General features: G+C 46.6%; 1 protein-coding gene across 2 annotated transcripts in view; it reads right to left on the bottom strand.

Moving 5' to 3' along the window:
* LOC137413029 (uncharacterized) overlaps window positions 1-13,129 on the bottom strand; it is an 80,149-nt gene extending 67,020 nt beyond the window's left edge. Inside the window, exon 1 of one of the 2 annotated variants that reach the window (XR_010981598.2) lies at window positions 13,022-13,126. Coding sequence is in view for 1 of the 2 variants with exons in the window: in XM_068098411.2 (XP_067954512.2) it covers window positions 13,022-13,090 (69 nt within the window). In the remaining variant the exon portion in view is untranslated. Of the gene's footprint in view, window positions 1-13,021 lie in introns of both variants that reach the window. The other variant, XM_068098411.2, reaches the window with a different exon arrangement.
* Between the last annotated feature and the right edge of the window lie 4,902 nt (window positions 13,130-18,031).

Here is an 18,031-nt window from a genome sequence, read left to right as displayed (position 1 = left end):
GAGGTGCTCCGCCCGGGAAGTGCTGGCGATGAGAATGTCATCCAGGTAGACGAACAGAAAGGTGAGATCGCGCAGCACACTGTCCATCAGCAGCTGGAAGGCCTGGGCCACGTTCTTAAGGACGAACGGCATTCGGAGGAACTCGAAGAGGCCAAAAGGTGTAATTACAGCCGTCTTCGGAACGTCGGCCGGCCGGACAGGTACCTGGTGGTAGCCCCGAATGAGGTCGACCTTGGAGAAGATCGCCCGCCCCGCCAAACGGGCGGAAAAGTCCTGTAGGTGTGGTATCGGGTACCGGTCGGGGGTGGTGGCGTCGTTGAGGCGGCGGTAATCGCCGCATGGTCGCTATCCACCACCCGGTTTGGGCACGATGTGCAGGGGCGAGGCCCACACGCTATTCGAGCGCCGCACAATTCCCAATCGCTCCAGCGTGTCGAATTCCGCCTTCGCTATGGCGAGTTTGGCCGGGTCGAGGCGGCGAGCCCTGGCGTCGACCGGTGGACATGTGGTCGGGATGTGGTGTTCGACGCCGTGCTTGACGGCGACGGCCGAAAACGTCAGCTGCGTGAGGGCGGGAAACTCGGCGAGTTGGTGGGTGAAATCGTCCACGGCCGGGAGCGCGCAGGCTAGCTTGGTCGGAGCGGAGCCGCTCAATGAGCAAGCGAGCGAGCTGAAGGTCTCCGCGTTGATGAGCCGACGCCATTTGACGTCGACCAAAAGCCCATGCGCGCAAATAAAATCTGCACCCAGCAAGGCCATGGGCACGTTCGCCATGATGAAGTCCCACCTGAAGCGCTGGCCCCCGAAGCAGAATGCGATGCTGCGCGAACCGAAGGTGCGGATGGAGGAACCGTTTGCGGCGACCAAAGCCGGGCCGCAAAGCGCAGCCTGTTTGTCCTCCACCGAGGCGGGTACCACGCTCAGATGAGCGCCAGTGTCACACAAAAAACGCCGCCCGGACTCCGTGTCCGTGATAAACAGAAGGCTGCCTGAATGGCCGACGCTCATGGCAGGCAGCGAGCGCAGGCCTGGTTGTTTCCCGACCCGCCGAAAGTGCACGGTGGGCGGCACGTTCTGGCCTTCTGCCCGAACCTGGCGTGGTAATAGCACATGGTCCGCTCTGGTGGAGGCTCCGGCGGTCGCGTCGGGTTCGGTCGACGGGGCGTCGCGGCGGCCGCTGCTGCCAGTGGCGCTGACTCGGCCGGTGGAGGCGCCGGTCGTGGCGCGGGCGTTGCCTCGGTCGGCCCAGGGTCCCAGGCCGCCGTTCCGACGTGTCGCCTGGCCGAGCAAAATTTATCGGCCTCCTTGGCCAGGGCGCGAGGGTCCGTGATGGGCGAATTAGCCCAAGCTAACCGTACCTGCCCGGGTAGCCGCTGGAGGAACAGCTCGCGGAAGAGGAAGTCCGGGCTGTGGTCACCGAGAAGAGCAAGCATGTGGTCCATGCTTTCGGACGGACGGGCCTTGCCCAGCTCCGGGAGGTGTAGTAGTTGTCAGGCGCGTTCAGTCTCCGTGAGTCCAAACGCACCGAGGAGTAGGTCTTTGAGTGCACCGTATTTGTCGGCGTCCGGCGGGTGCTGTAGGAAGCTCAGAACCTGGGAAGCGGAGGAGGCGTTGAGCGCGGAGACCACGTGGTGGTAGCGCGTCGTGTCCTCCTTAATGTTCCGCAGGGCGAATTGAGAATCGGCTTGAGCAAACCAAACGGCCGCGTGAGATTCCCAAAAGCCCGGGAGCTTCAAAGCTACAGCTGACTCCATCGCCGTGTTCGTAGAAAGGGGTCACCAATTGTGGGAGCTGTGCTCGCACGATAAAATCGGACAAAATGGACAACGCCAGGAATTAGGTTTCTCTGAGCTATTTATTCCCAGCTCACTCAAACGAACTCCAAAGCACTGAATCAGCCCATCGAACGGGTGGCAATATATATCAGAAACTCAACACACAATAGCCACACCTCTCAGGCGGGGCGTGGTATGCAAATAGATAAGCCATGCCTCTCAACGGGGCATGGTATGCAAGGCAAGCGTTCGCCCGGTAAAGGCAAGTCTCAACACGCCCGGGCGAGTCCGGACACGTGACCGCTCGCCGGTTGCGTCATCGGCGGTGCAGGGTAATTGTGTCATGCTACCGGTAACCGCTACAATGCAATCATTAGAAGGCTCTGATTATATCGTTTTCTTTTTTTACAGATTGGGTGATGGATGAAAGTGTCTCAGCTAAGTGAAGAACAGAGTTGCCATAGTGAAAGAATATCACAAGAATTCCACCGTATTGTTTTACGGCATTTTGGACCAAATTACAGGACCTGAAATTACATCCCATCTGGAGGATAGCATGCTTCTTGCGGAAATTCCTTGCCTGTTGAAACACCAGGGATGGCAGTTTATAGTCGGGTCAGTAATCTAACCTGGACTAGTCAGCTCAAAGGTGAGTGTGCTACCTTTGAACCCTTAGTTAGCCCCCAAATAGCGGCGGATCGGGGGAAAGCTCTGGGGGCAAGTTACCACACCTGCTCCCTCCACATTTTTAAAGAGATACTTTCTCGTCCAAGTGCAATGGGCACTGTGGAGTACAAACATAGCATGTACATGTATGTCACACAAAACAAGCAACCCGTAATCTTGTAAGTATTTTCAAGTGTTTGTGTGTTTGTTTGTGCATTTGTTTGTTACTTTTTCACGGCTGAACCGGAGCACCTATAGGTCCAAAATTTTGGGCAAGGTTTTAGGCTTCCATACGTTGGACTTGAGGTCCGTCTTGAGGCCACCAAAGGCCGCTGTGTATTGGGATGTGGGGTCTGGCAGTGTTGTCTCCAGCCCGCATGCAAAATGGAACCAGCACGAGGCCAATAACTCCATAACTCTTCAATGACTAACACGTCCCAAAACCACTCCCGGGAAAAGCTCACCCAGTCGGGCAGCTCAAGGTGGCCAACGGTACTGAGTCTGCACGACATTCTATACCGGATTCTCTTCCAGACTCCATGAAGTCCATCAACAAGCTATTCAGCCTGGGAAGACAGATGGCTGCGGATCGTACCCATGTGCTCTGAATCTGAAAGGGGGCGACGTTGCCTGGATTCCGAGGCATTCTGCGACCATGCCTGACTGCCTGAGCGACCCACCTTGATCCCATGCTATGTGGGGAAACACTACCCTGCAGGTCGGAGGAAAAACTAGCAGACAGCGGTTGGAGAAAGGGAAGGCCTCAGCTTGTGCTTCCGTGTGGCTGGAGTGCAGAGGAGTCCTTTGATCTAGCATCACATCAAAGATCGCGGTGACTGATATGGTACCTGCAATAAATTCTCGTAGCTTCGTTACACACGCAGCATGGCGTACCCATATATGCGAGACGGTATTAACACAGGACTCTGTAGAGTTTGACATCAATACAGAGTAAATGCTGTGGAGAGAATTCAAGAGGAACACCTTGAGAATGTTAAAAAAGGCGCCAACTTATCCAAAACATACAGTAGCAACCAGAAAGATGATGTCGGATTGTGTGGGATCTGAGTTTTTCCTGTCAGCTGATGATGCGAGCGACTGTGCTAAGGGGGAACAAAGCTACAGACACAATTCGCTACCCAACCAGATTAGAGATGAGTTCATTACTTTCATAGATGTCAGTGAAAGCACAACAGGGGGGGGGGGGGGGGGGGTTATTCCATCAGCAAACGGCTTGCTTACCGCTTGCCAAGCAGCTTACTTTGCTCAAAGCGCTCAAGCAAGCACTCCAACGGAACGTGATGCTTGGCACCGCTTAACAATGTGGCGGTCTCCAATGTAAACAATGCCATCGTCTGTCTGGGCCGTCATTTTCAGATTTACTCGATCATCTTGTGTCAACTTCCCCAAACAAATTTATTGTGTTGGCAGGGGGAAAGAAAGATAAATAAATGAGGATTCAGAAGGAGGAACCCCCTGCCGAGCTTATCTATACACCCACCACTGTGCATTTTGGGGAGGTTGCATGTTTGTAGATTTTGAAGAATGAGGATGAAAGGTGGAAGTAACAATAAAAGTATGAAATGCACTTTTCGATAACATCATCAGTATACATAACAGGGGTATGCCTCTGAACATTTCATTAGTTGGAGCATAATTTCAGATCCGACTATGGCGGCCATTTTTCCTAACATAATGAAGCACCTCTCTCAATCGCTTGCTCTGCCTGCCGAGTGGCAAGGCGAGCGCCTGGCAAAGTGGTTGATATGGAACGGCTGGCTTAGAAAGCGATAGCAAGCCGCTTACCAACGGAACACCCACGAGGCCTTGATACCTTGTTCCGCTTGCCAACAGAACACACACTAGGCCTTGATACCTTGTTCCGCTTGCCAATGGAACATCCCCCAGCCCTTGATACCTTGTTCCACTTGCCAATGGAACACCCCCCAGCCCTTGATACCTTGTTCCGCTTGCCAATGGAACACCCCTCAGCCCTTGATACCTTGTTCCACTTGCTAACGGAACACACCCTAGCCCTTCATACCTTGTTCTGCTTGCCAAGCACTTGCTAACGGAACACACCCCAGCCCTTGATACCTTGTTCCGCTTGCCAACAGAACACACACTAGGCCTTGATACCTTGTTCCGCTTGCCAATGGAACACCCCCCAGCCCTTGATACCTTGTTCTGCTTGCCAATGGAACACCCCCCAGCCCTTGGTACCTTGTTCCGCTTGCCAATGGAACACCCCCCAGCCCTTGGTAGCTTGTTCCGCTTGCCAATGGAACACCCCCCAGCCCTTGATACCTTGATCTGCTTGCCAATGGAACACACCCCAGCCCTTGATACCTTGTTCTGCTTGCCAAGCAGCTTGCCAATGGAACACACCATAGTCCATGATAGCTTGTTCCGCTTGCCAACAGAACACACCCGAGCCCTTCATACCTTGTTCCGCTTGCCAACGGAACACACCCTAGCCCTTGATACCTTGTTCCGCTTGCCAACGGAACACACCCTAGCCCTTGATACCTTGTTCCGCTTGCCAACGGAACACACCCTAGCACTTGATACCTCGTTCCGCTTGCCAACGGAACACACCCTAGCCCTTGATACCTGGTTCTGCTTACCAAGCAGCTTGCCAACGGAAGACACCCTAGCCCTTGATACCTTGTTCCGCTTGCAAACGGAACACACCCTAGCCCTTGATACCCGGTTCTGCGTGCCAAGCAGCTTGCCAACGGAACACACCATAGTCCATGATAGCTTGTTCCGCTTGCCAACGGAACACACCCGAGCCCTTCATACCTTGTTCCGCTTGCCAACGGAACACACCCTAGCCCTTGATACCTTGTTCCGCTTGCCAACGGAACACACCCTAGCCCTTGATACCTTGTTCCGCTTGCCAACGGAACACACCCTAGCACTTGATACCTCGTTCCGCTTGCCAACGGAACACACCCTAACCCTTGATACCTGGTTCTGCTTGCCAAGCAGCTTGCCAACGGAAGACACCCTAGCCCTCGATACCTTGTTCCGCTTGCCAACGGAACACACCCCAGCCCTTGATACCTTGTTCCACTTGCCAACGGAACACACCCTAGCCCTTGATACCTGGTTCTGCGTGCCAAGCATCTTGCCAACGGAACACACCCTAGCCCTTGATACCTTGTTCCGCTTGCCAAGCAGCTTGCTAAGAGAACACACCCGAGGAGACAATTTAGCTCAAGAGTTAGTGTTTACACAGCAAGTTGGCCTGAATCAAGCAAAAACGAGAAAGCCGTGCTATGACGGTGCAGGAATCATGGCCGGCAAGGTGGGAGCAAGACTTCGAACGCAGTTCCGCACTCTCATTTTGGTGTTCTCCACATCATCCCTGCTGTGAGAAAGAGGAAGAGCACTGCTCAACGGGGTATTATAGAGTTTCCTCCCAAAATCAGCATGTTTTGGAGGAGAACTTGGACGTGCACATTGTGCTACTTAAAGGGCCAAAGTGAAAGAGCTTTGTCGCAATAAATCGGTGGAATGTCCGGACGTTTTTTTCTGCAATTTTGCATTTCTTACCATCCACAGTAGAAACTTTAGCAGTCCTTGCGAAACAACCGAATTTAAGAACACCAGGAACAGCCGATTCATATATCTTGAACTCCATTTAAGAGTTGAATTAATTAATTGTGTGCCTTGCCATATTCTAAGTGTCTTGGGTTTGTGAACGTTCTCAATACATCACTACAAGAGAGGTCTTTGGATGTAGGAAAAGCGATGAAGAACGTGACTTCGTTTACTTCCACAATTGGTGACTACAGAATGATGTTGAGACATTCCACTTTTGTTGTTTCAAAGATCCTGGCAAATTGTGACACGTGACAGGAAACCGAAGAGAGACCACATCAGCTGTTGGACCAGAAGACTATTAATGCAAGACTTAACCATTCCTTGTCGAAATAATTTAGGGTACAGAAAGGAGCTCCAGGTTGACATAGCTCCCAACCGGGATACAGGAGGACTTCATCTTGTACCTTCGGTAATGGAGCATCAGCCCAACACCAAAGACCTCTCATATTTTGAAGATTACGTGCCGTGCAAGAGTTCCTACAATGGGAAACTTCTTCAACGGTTGGTTTAAATTTTGTTTAAAAAGCGACCCCCAGCCTCAGTCCATTTCAGCAGCTGTAAATGAATGCGATGACTTTTTTTGTCCCAAACATTAAAAGTTTTGAAGATTAGTGGAACTTTTCTTGTGACCAGAATGGAGAGCTAATCTTAATCGTGGAAGCTAGCGTTGGCCTGCGAAGGCGGAGAGGTAAGCAATGGATGTAATCAGTTCAGAACGTTGATCGAAGCATGATCGAAGAAGAAAGGGTTTAACCAGACTCGATGGTGCAAAGGTTAAAGCGTCTGCTCCGAGTGTGGGAGGTCGGCGGTTCAAGGCCTGGCTGACTTTAAAAAATAAATCGCACCGCAAAGCAGGCGTAACCCCTCAGCCCATGCATGTGGAAACCAATTTCAATATGGCTGCCATATTGAAAATCGCAGCGTGCCCATTTTCGAAAGGAACCTTCCTCTACTCAACCCCAACACACACTGCAAAAATGAATTTAATCGGACAAGCCGTTCTGCTCGAAATAGACGGAAACCAAAAGTTGACGGAAGCCCAGATGGCTGCCGTGACGGCCATATTGAAAATCGCAGCACGCCCATTTTCGAAAGGAACCTTCCTCTACTCAACCCCAACACACACTGCAAAAATTGATTTAATCGGACAAGCCGTTCTCCTTGAAATTGACGGAAACCAAAAGTTGACGGACGCCCAGACGACGCCCATGACGACAATACATACTGTTACGGGGTCCTCCCCTATCCTCTAGTCTCGGTAAACCTCCGAACCCCGAGGAAGTCCCCGGCAGAAAGATGTGTTGTCCTTGGTTGAAAACAAGCCAATCAATAACTAGTCCACACCATGGGTTACGAACAAACCACAATATATTATAAATCCCACACAGGAATCACGACCCCAATTAGCACAGCCCTTCACCATATAATTCCTATCTACAGGTGGCACCACCTTATCGAGTCCCTTAACCCCAAAATTCACGGCCCTTTCCCCAATGTATCTGTACTCCTCCCAGGCGACGTCGATTCGCTCCAGCGATCGTGGAATCAATTTCCGATTCCAATCAGGGGAGGCGTAGACCATCGAACCAACCCGCAGGTCACGTGATCCAATCCCCAGCCCGATAGCGGTAGAATGGGAAACCTCCCAGAGCCGATTTCTGGTACGTACACGGTTGCGGTGCAATCCGCGAGTCTCGTCAATAGCCCTCCAAAAGCCACTGTCTTGTACAGCCGTCCCCGGCAAGCCGGAGAATAACGCCAGGCCGACGCGACACAAAAACCTGGTCACTGCCGGTTGTGCGCGTGGCGAAGATGGCAGACGGCTTTCTCTCACACCCGGGTTTGGAGGTAAGGATACTCGGCAACCTCAGTGAGGATATCCGACTATGCAGGCTCCGCAGCAATCCGGCGATCTCCTATCGCGCGGACTTCTTTTCAAGGACGCAAAGTTCCCTTGTACTGTACGTTTGACTGCTCGGTCCGGAGCTGCAATCAGAAACGTCTGCTTACGATCTTCGGCCGCTTCTTCCCCCTCCCCTCCTTATCTCTTCCGGGTCACGATCCGATTTCCGGCCACATTTTACCAGGAGTGCTTTTAACCCTTTTAACCACAATAAGCATCATCTAGAATCAACCATGATAACAAGAACCACCATAATTAGGGCCGGTATCCGTAACAATACCCCTTAGCCCAATTTGGGCTGAGGGGTTAAAACCAAAGACTTCAAAAATAGCACGTGCTGCTCTTTTCCTTGATGCTCAGCATTAAAAAGAACAAAGCATGGACATTCCCCCAAAGGTCCACCAAGTTCCGTCCGAATCCGTCCATAACTTTTTGAGATATCCTGCTCATAGACAAATAGACACACAAACAGACACGGGTGAAAACATAACCTCCGTTCACCTTCGGTGGCGGAGGTAAAGACACCTCAGGACAGTCTACCTAAGACCTTGATACAAGTTTTCTTGCAAGGAGGTTCAACGCAAGAGGAGGACATTAGGTCCATCAAGCTTCCACAATTGTTGCCAACCTCTGATTATTTGGCTGTGCCCTATCCTTGTTAAATGCTGAAGGCCAAGCAAGGAAGCAGCACGTATCATTTTAAAGTCTTTGGAATGAATGACCGAGCCAGGGTTCGAACCACCAACCTCGCAGACTGAGAGTGGACACTCGAAAAATATCTCACCAAAGACTTCAAAAATGCTGAAAACTCAGGAATGTATGGTGGAATCACCCCCTGGATACTCGCCATCACCAAGGTGCTGCCCTTGGACCAATGGACCATGCTGTGCTTAGAACCCCAGCCTTTGAGTTGTGCCACCACACTTTAATAATACATCACAAACGCAAGCTCTGCATCATGCTGCATGGTTATATTGATCAAGGTAAAATGCAACTGTTTTCATTATCAAGGGTACGGAGAGTGTTTACATCAAGCATTCCCAAAATAGAGACACAGTGGGAAGAAGGAACTCAACCTACTCACATCCCTGTACTTAATGTTTCCACACTCTTGGAGCACCAGCACCATGTTAGAAATAATAATAATTTATGTTTCTGTTACATAATAAATGTTACACACACACACACACACACACACACACACACACACACACACACACACACACACACACACACACACACACACACACACACACACACACACACACACACACACACACACACAAATTCACAAACACACACATACAAACACACACACACATACTCATACAAACACGCACAAACACACCCACAAACACACTCACAAATGCACAAACACAAACATACAAACAAACAAAAACACTCACAAACACACACACACTCACAAATGCACAAAAACATACAAACAAAAACACCCACAAACACACACACACACACAAACAAAAACACCCACAAACACATATATAAGAACAAAAACACCCACAAACACACACACACTCAAAAATGCACAAACACAAACATACAAAAACACCCACAAACACACACACACACAAATGCACAAACACACAAACAAACAAAACACACACACACACACACAAACAAAACACACACAAACACACAAAAATGCACAAGCACAAACATACCAACAAAACACACACACACACACACACACACACACACACACACACACACAAATGCACAACCACACACACGAACAAACACACAAATGCACAATCATACACACAAATGCACAAACACACAAACAAAAACGCACACACCCACACACACACAAATGCACAAACACAATCACACACACACAAAAACACAAACAACCACACACACACACACACACACACACACACACACACACACACACACACACAAACACAATCACACACACACACACACAAAAGCACAAACACACACACACAGAAATGCACATACACACAAACAAAAACGCACACAAAACAAAACACACACACACACACACACACACACACACACACACACACACACACACACACACACACAAAAAAACACAAACACACAAACAAAAACACACACACAAATGCACAAACACTAACACACAAACAAACAAACAAAAACACCCACAAACACACAAATGCACAAACACAAACATACAAACAAACAAAAACACCCACATACACACACACACACACAAATGCACAAACACAACCACACACACACACACACAAACACAATCACACACAAATGCACAAACACCCAAACAAAAACGCAAACACAAACAAAACACACACACAACCAAAACACACACACACACATGCAAATGCACAAACACACAAACAGAAACACATACACACAAATGCATGCACACACACACACACACACACACACACAAATGCACAAACAAAAACTCATACACACACAAACACAAACAAACACACACACACACACACACACACAAATGCACAAACATACAAACAAAACCACATACACCCATGAATGCACAAACACAAATGCACAAACAAACAAAAACACCCACAAATGCACAAACACAAACATACAAACAAACAAAAACACCCACAAAAACACACACAAATGCACAAACATACACAAATCCACAAACAGACAAAAACACCCACAAACACACACAAATGCACAAACACAAGCAAAAAAAAAAAAAAAAAAAAAAACACCCACAAACACACACACAAACACACAAAAACACCCACAAACACACACACAAATGCACAAACACAAACAAAAACACCCACAAACACACACACACACACAAATGCACAAACACAAACATACCTCACCACATACAAGGCTTTCATCCGCAGCTCAATGGAATACTGTTCTCCCCTATGGGCTGGTGCTCCTGCCTCACACCTGGCTCGGCTTCACGCTGTTGAATCCAAAGCTTTCAAAATCATTGGAATCTCCCGCGATGAAGCTATCTCTGAGGGCCTTTCACTCACTCACCGCAGGCAGGTAGGTGGTCTTTCTGTCTTCTACCGACTCCTCTCCGGCCTTGCTCCCCCAGCTCTCTCTGTGCTCTGTCCCCCAAATATTCCTACAGGTCGCACAAGATCTGCCAGCAACCCTCTGATGGTTAAACTGCCGAAATCTCGGCTCTCTGCTCACCTTCACTCTTTCATTCCTCTTTTCTCCCGCCTGTGGAACAAACTCCCACACTCCCTTCAATCCCTCTCCTCCCTCCAGGTCTTTAAAACAGCTGTTCACCACCATCTCTTATCTTCCCCCATCCATAACCTTGATCTTTTCTACCCCCACTAACTCACCCCAGATCCACCTTGTTTGAAATTCCAACTTATTTCCTGGAAATCCTGGCAGTGTCCATATGTTTATACCTCTCCCACCCCCCCCCCTTCACATGCCTCCCCCCCTTCACATGCCTCCCCCCCTCCACACGCCTCCCCCCCAAAGCCCTCTCCCTCCCACAGATCTCTCGATGTCTCCATGTCTCTCGGTCCCTGCTCTCAAATGTTGTGTTTGTGTCCTTCCCCCTCTCTCCCCATCTTGTCTACCGCTCCCGATGTTATTTGTTTTATGTGTCTGTTTGTCTTTCTGTGTGATTAATGTTCGCTCTTTAACGAGCCTCGATCTTGTATACAAAAAAAAATAAAAAAAAAAAAAAAAAAAAAATACAAACAAACATACAAACAAAAACACACACAAACACACACACACACAAAGGCACAAACACAAACATACAAAAACACCCACAAACACTCACAAATGCACAAACACAAACATACAAACAAAAAAATCCACAAACACACACACACACACACACACACACACACACACACACACAAACACAGACACACAAACAAACAAAACACCCACAAACACACACACAGACATGCAAACAAAAACACCCACAAACACACACACACAAATGCAGAAACACAAACAAACAAAAACACCGACAAACACACATACTCACAAATGCACAAACACAAACAAACAAAAACACCAACAAATGCACAAACACACAAACAAACAAAACACACACACACACACACAAACACACAAAAACAAACAACCATACAACCACACACACACACACACACACACACACACACACACACACACACACACACACACACACACACACACACACACACACATACAACCACACACACACACACACACACACACACATGCACAAACACAATCACACACCCACACAAATGCACAAACACTATCACACACACACCCACACAAATGCACAAACACTATCACACACACACACACACAAATGCACAAATACAACCACACACACACACACAAATGCACAAACACAACCACACACACACACACAAATGCACAAACACACCCACAAACACACACACAGATGCACAAACACACAAACAAACAAAAACACCCACACACAAATGCACAAACAAACAAAAACACCCACACACAAATGCACAAACAAACAAAAACACCCACAAACACACACTCACAAATGCACAAACACAAACAAAAACACCCACAAACACACACACACACACACTCACAAATGCACAAACAAAAACACCCACAAACACACTCACAAATGCACAAACACAAACAAACAAAAACACACACTCACAAATGCACAAACATACAAAAAAAAACACACACAAACAAAAGACACACAAACAACACACACCTCAAAAGCTCAAAGTCACTTCCTTATCTTTACTTCCCCTTCAATCAATCTCCCATCTTCATTGCACCAGTCCTTTGCTCCCTCCTTCTGATTACCGAGTCAAACTTGACACGGTTTCCAAAAGCTCAAAACAACAATCAATCATAATTTCCATTTTAATGGACTCATCAACTCGACAAGAAGGTATTAATAAAGTGCAATAAAAAAAATTAACGGTTGCTTTATTGCCATAAAATAAGCAGTTACTTAATTTGTATTATTTTGAAGAAGCGAAAAGCGTCCTTCACAAGAGTGAGATACAATGAATGGGACAGAAGTGGATTTATCCTTGTTCCCGCATTTCCCTCCGTCCAGCTCTACCTGTGTTAAGCCGCCTCCATCGAGCCCGTCGACGAAGAAGTCGTTCAGCAGCGTAAAGCAAGACGCCATGATTTGCGGGAACAGTGAGAATGAGATAGGGCGGAGCGTCGCAGTAGGAAGGGGTGTGGTAGGGGCGTGGCTGTTGCAGAGAGCAGGCGGGACGTACGAAAGTGGGCGGGGCGAAAGAGGCGGGCATTGCAATCAGACGAGACACTGGATGGAGTCAATTGGACGAGGTCGTGGGATGCAGCTTCGTAATAGAAAAATGCCGAAATCTAACTTGTCAACGATATTCACAGGACTTCCTTATCACACTTTTTATTTTATTTAAAGTAATTCAACAAGTTGTTATTTTGTAACCACTGTTTTACACTCTTAGCATGACAAGATTATTAAGCGGTGTATCTGGTGGTAGCACATTGTGTTGGTGTAACTTTATACCTTTTATTAAACTCGCAATACCCTCTCCCTCCACGAAGGAAATATGGTGTCAGTTGTTGTTTCGTATGTAGACTTTGGCTGCTGGTTGCATCATTTTCTGGAGGCGCAGCTGTTTACAGATTACGTTCAAGCTCCGTTTACAGGTGAAAAAAAATACAAGTTGCATCCACTAGGGGGGGGGGGGGGGAGACGAGGGGCGTGGCGTGATCTGACCGTGTACAATAACAATATTGTGAATATCGACCAAGCCCTTCTCGATTCTATGAAGTTTCGACATAAATGAATAAAACAATTTTTAAAAAAGTCAAATAAATAAATAAACGTCAAATAAATAAAATAAATAAAAGAAGATGTGCATATCACGATATTTGCAAAATCCGCCCCTCCCCACCACCTACCTCCAAAAAAAGGTTGCCATGCATACAAAAAATTGTCCATTTCATCAAGATTAAAATTGACCATCATAATCAAAACGTGGGTCAATCGAATGGAAATTGATTATTATGCAGATGAAAATTGATGATTTTAGAAGTTTGACCTAAAGCTGACATTTGACCTTTTCACCTCAAAAATAGTTGTTTTCCCAATTCAGAGACTCGATATGCAAATTATGTTCAACTTTCAAGTCAATCGAAAAAAATGACCAAACTTGCCACAAATTATATTTGGTATGTTGCAACTCGAGTTTGTTCACGGCATGAAAAAAGGTAAGGGTCTAAGGGGGGGGGGGGGGGGAAGAGGGTCTACCGGGGTTCAAAGTGGATCCAGGTTTTACCCCCAAAATATGAATCTGGTTTTTCCTCTGAAACTACACACTTTCGATGAAACCTGACCACAACCTTCATCACCCGTGATGTACCAAAATATGTTCACGGCATATAAAAAAAAATCGGCCTCGAAGAGGGTGTACGGGGGGGGAGGGGTAAGGGGGGATTGCCCCCCCCCCCCCAAAAATCTAATCGGACATGCACTGTCAACTGTGTCAACTTATATAAGCGAGGTGTGTTTCTTTCTAAATCATGTCCAATCAAGTTGTAGACACAAAGGAAATTGGATGCACGTGAGCTCATGTTGGAGTGTCATAGCAAATAGGTTGAATAATTGACTCAAGACATTTCAGCTTTGAATTTTTAATAAAAATTTTTATTTTTTTAATCTAGAAAATAAATTCGACTTTGATATTATGTGTAGATCAATTTCAAAAAATCTCGATTTAATCCATTTTAAATTCAGGCTGTGACAACAAAATGTGAAAATAGTCAAGGGGTGTGAATACTTTCTGAAGGCCCTGTAAATGAATCATTAATCCAGGAAAAGATCTCTCGATGGCATAATGGACAAATGTACTACCAAAAGGGGCAATGTGCAATTGGTCACATCACAAGTTCACATCAACATCCGCTCCAAGACACGCTTTCCAACAATGAAGGGCATCATCATCAAAGTTGAGATGAAATTGTAAAATGCTAATAAAGTTGATGCAATGAGATAAATGGGTTATCGTGATGCACTTTAGGGTTGGAACGACAGCCTGGAGGTTTGAGCAAAACTCTCTTGGGTGGGTTTTTGGACTTTAAACCGGCGGACACGTGTGCCAGCACCTGTCGTTGGTGGAGGTCAAAGGTCCGACTGTCTTTTCCGAAGAGAAGGCAAGTTATCGCCGGCACCATGCAAGATCTATCACACATTGTCACACGCATAAGATCCGTTGAATCTGATGGAAGAAACTTACTGGAAACAGGGGGGCACTGCATCAGCGGACAAGCCATGCTCCCAGCAACCCATGATGCAACCAGCAACCACAGGCTGGATAAGAAATAATGGAAAAGTTGGTGGTTTGAGATGTCCTACAGAGGTATTTCGGAATTACTTGTGGTGTGGTTATAGAACATTCTTGGAGTGGGTGGATGTCACTGAAAGGGCAAGGTCCCGCTTGAGAGATTCCGCCAAACATTGGTTGGAGAAAGTCTGAAGCTGCAAGGAAACTTTGGCCCCAACCTTGAATTGCTCGGAGCTGAACCTGAACCCACCAGACATTTTTATGGTTTCCAGAGGGAGGTCTTAATAAGTGTATAGTCTTGGTGTCCCGCTTTTTGAATAACAAACCCAATAATTTTCATTGGGCCTGGGTGAGATTCCAACCCAAAGCGAGAATCATCTTACTATAATTCACCAAATGTCCGTCCGTCCGTTCCCAGGTACCGCAAAAACGGCTGAACCGATCGCAACGAAATTCTGGGTGGGTCATCCTGGGACGCCCTGGAGTAAAATGGGCCATATTGTTTTTCCAAACACAATGGAATAATATTTACCGATATGAACAGTGATGTGGTTTTTATTGAAATTCTACAAAGTGTTTAGATTTTGATGATTTGCGTGTGATATGATTTAACGGATGTTTATATGAATCGTTTAAAATAAAATAAAAACTTCAATTTCTGACATTTTGCTTTTTAATTTGGGCCCCCCAATTGAAGCGCCGCCCATAGGGCGGGTACCGTTGCTAGTTCACCTAAGTCCTAAACCATCAAGCAATTTGTGTAAACTTTGCTTTGAACATAAATGTTCACTTTTTTATCATCCACAATTGTAATCTTTGGCAGAACTATTACAACCATTACCATTCGATTTTGACCTCCAGGAAAAAAAATAAAAATTAAAGTTCATTTTCAATTATGGATGCCAGTTCATTGGAAAAGAATGAGCTGATAGTTTAGGTACCCCACCTTGTGGTTGGTATGAGGAATAGATCTGCAATATGAAAGTGAAATGTTGAAGTTTTTGAAATATTGTTTACAGAAGCCAAGTTACTGAGATGGTTGAAGCCAACTCCCCATGGGAAGCCAACTGAAGTTACTGAGATGGTTGCCATGGTAACATAATTCATCCAATCACCGACATGATCTAATCAGGTCGAGATAGTCATGAGGAAGCCGGACCTCATCGAAAGGGCGGGGGACAAGAATTTGTTTGCTTTCATTTTTTTTTTTGTATACTGACAAAGAGCTAACAAAAAGCTAAAAGAGCGGCTCGTGAAAGAGCTAACATTTATTTCACAAACAAATCAACCAGACAAGCAAAATATACAAAAAGAGGGAGCAGAAGACAAGATGGGGAGAGAAGGGGAAGCACACAAACACAACATTTGAGAGCAGGGAGAAGTGTGGGAGGAAGAGGGCTTGGGGGGAGGAGGCATGGGAAGGGGGGGGGGGGGGAGAGGTACAAAACACAAGGGGACCGAAATTAGCGGGGGTAGAAAAAAATCAAGGTTTTGGATGGGGGAGGATAAGAGATCCTTTTGTAAGAGAAGAAGAAAAAGGTGTTATAATATATGAGAGAAAATAGTTGTTCAGGGGAGAGATTATACATTTCTAACCACGTGATCGCATGATCGCGAACAACGTGAACGAAGAACGAACGAACAAATAAGAACAATTAAACGAATAAGACCTGAGAAGGGAATATTTTTTGGGGTTTTTTTTTTTTGTCGAGATATTAAACAAGGAAGTATGGGGTGAACGACTGGGACGAAACAGAGAACGAAAATAATTGCAGCGCATTCGACGAACCGCTGAGGAAAACAAAACCACAATGTCGGAGACGGTACGGTAGCCTAAGCCTACGAGTACTAGGCCTCAGAATACTCGATACGCATTAACCGACGATTGTGTATACATGTACGAAAAATTAGCACCGAAAATTTTCCTAAGGACACGCTATAGGTACACACACCGAAAGATAGATACAGTCTCGACAAAAACACAATTGTGAAAGATTACTTAGCTTCGAAAGCGTGAGCGCATGGAACAGCTTCGAAAAGACGTGACCTCGCCGTGAGGTTTTGAGGCAGAATCGCAATTGCTACCAATTCGCTATTACGATTTCTATACTGGGAAGCATCAGTGATCTCCGCTTGAATGTCAATTTCTCTCTGCATGCACCTTCCTCAAATAGCTGACTGATGGTCACTTGAACAAGATTCGAGTGGTGTGGCTGTTTCAGACAAGTACATGAAATTACACATTCCAAAGCAACATGCAGATCACAAGACGAGCAAGTTATCACACCCATGAAAAAAAAATTAAATATTTCAGCAAGACCATGCAAATGTGCACTTAGCCTAAAGCACCTCTTGAAAACCCAAGTTTCTGACTTAAAGCCAAGGTTCCTGTAAGACTTGGATAATACAGTACAGTACACAACTTAATTGCCATGGCATGCTCTTCAATCCCTTACCTCAGAGAGGATGGAGTGCATACAAGGCCGAATAGACTATGAAGAGCCAACATTTTGTGATGTTGCTGGTACCCAGAGTTCCCTGGGAGGCAACAGCAATTTGCCCATGCTCAGTGGCTGTGCTTGTCTCAGTCCTGTATTACGTCTCGTATATCCGTCTGTACGTCCATTTGTGCACGATGTTTTGGCAGCTCCATTACAAGCCTAATATCCTGAAAAAATAAATAAATAACAAAAGCTCATGTTACCAACACACCCATAATGTCACCTTCAAGCAAAGGTTGCTCAATTGACAAGCTATTGATATTTTGCTTTGAAGGTCTCAAACCCATA

Source organism: Myxine glutinosa, chromosome 1 (genome assembly GCF_964187855.1).
Source record: "Myxine glutinosa chromosome 1, kmMyxGlut1.1, whole genome shotgun sequence".
NCBI classification, from domain to species: domain Eukaryota; kingdom Metazoa; phylum Chordata; class Myxini; order Myxiniformes; family Myxinidae; genus Myxine; species Myxine glutinosa.
The sequence above is the reverse complement of the archived record's forward strand: the minus strand, read 5'-3'. Positions and strand labels throughout refer to the sequence as shown.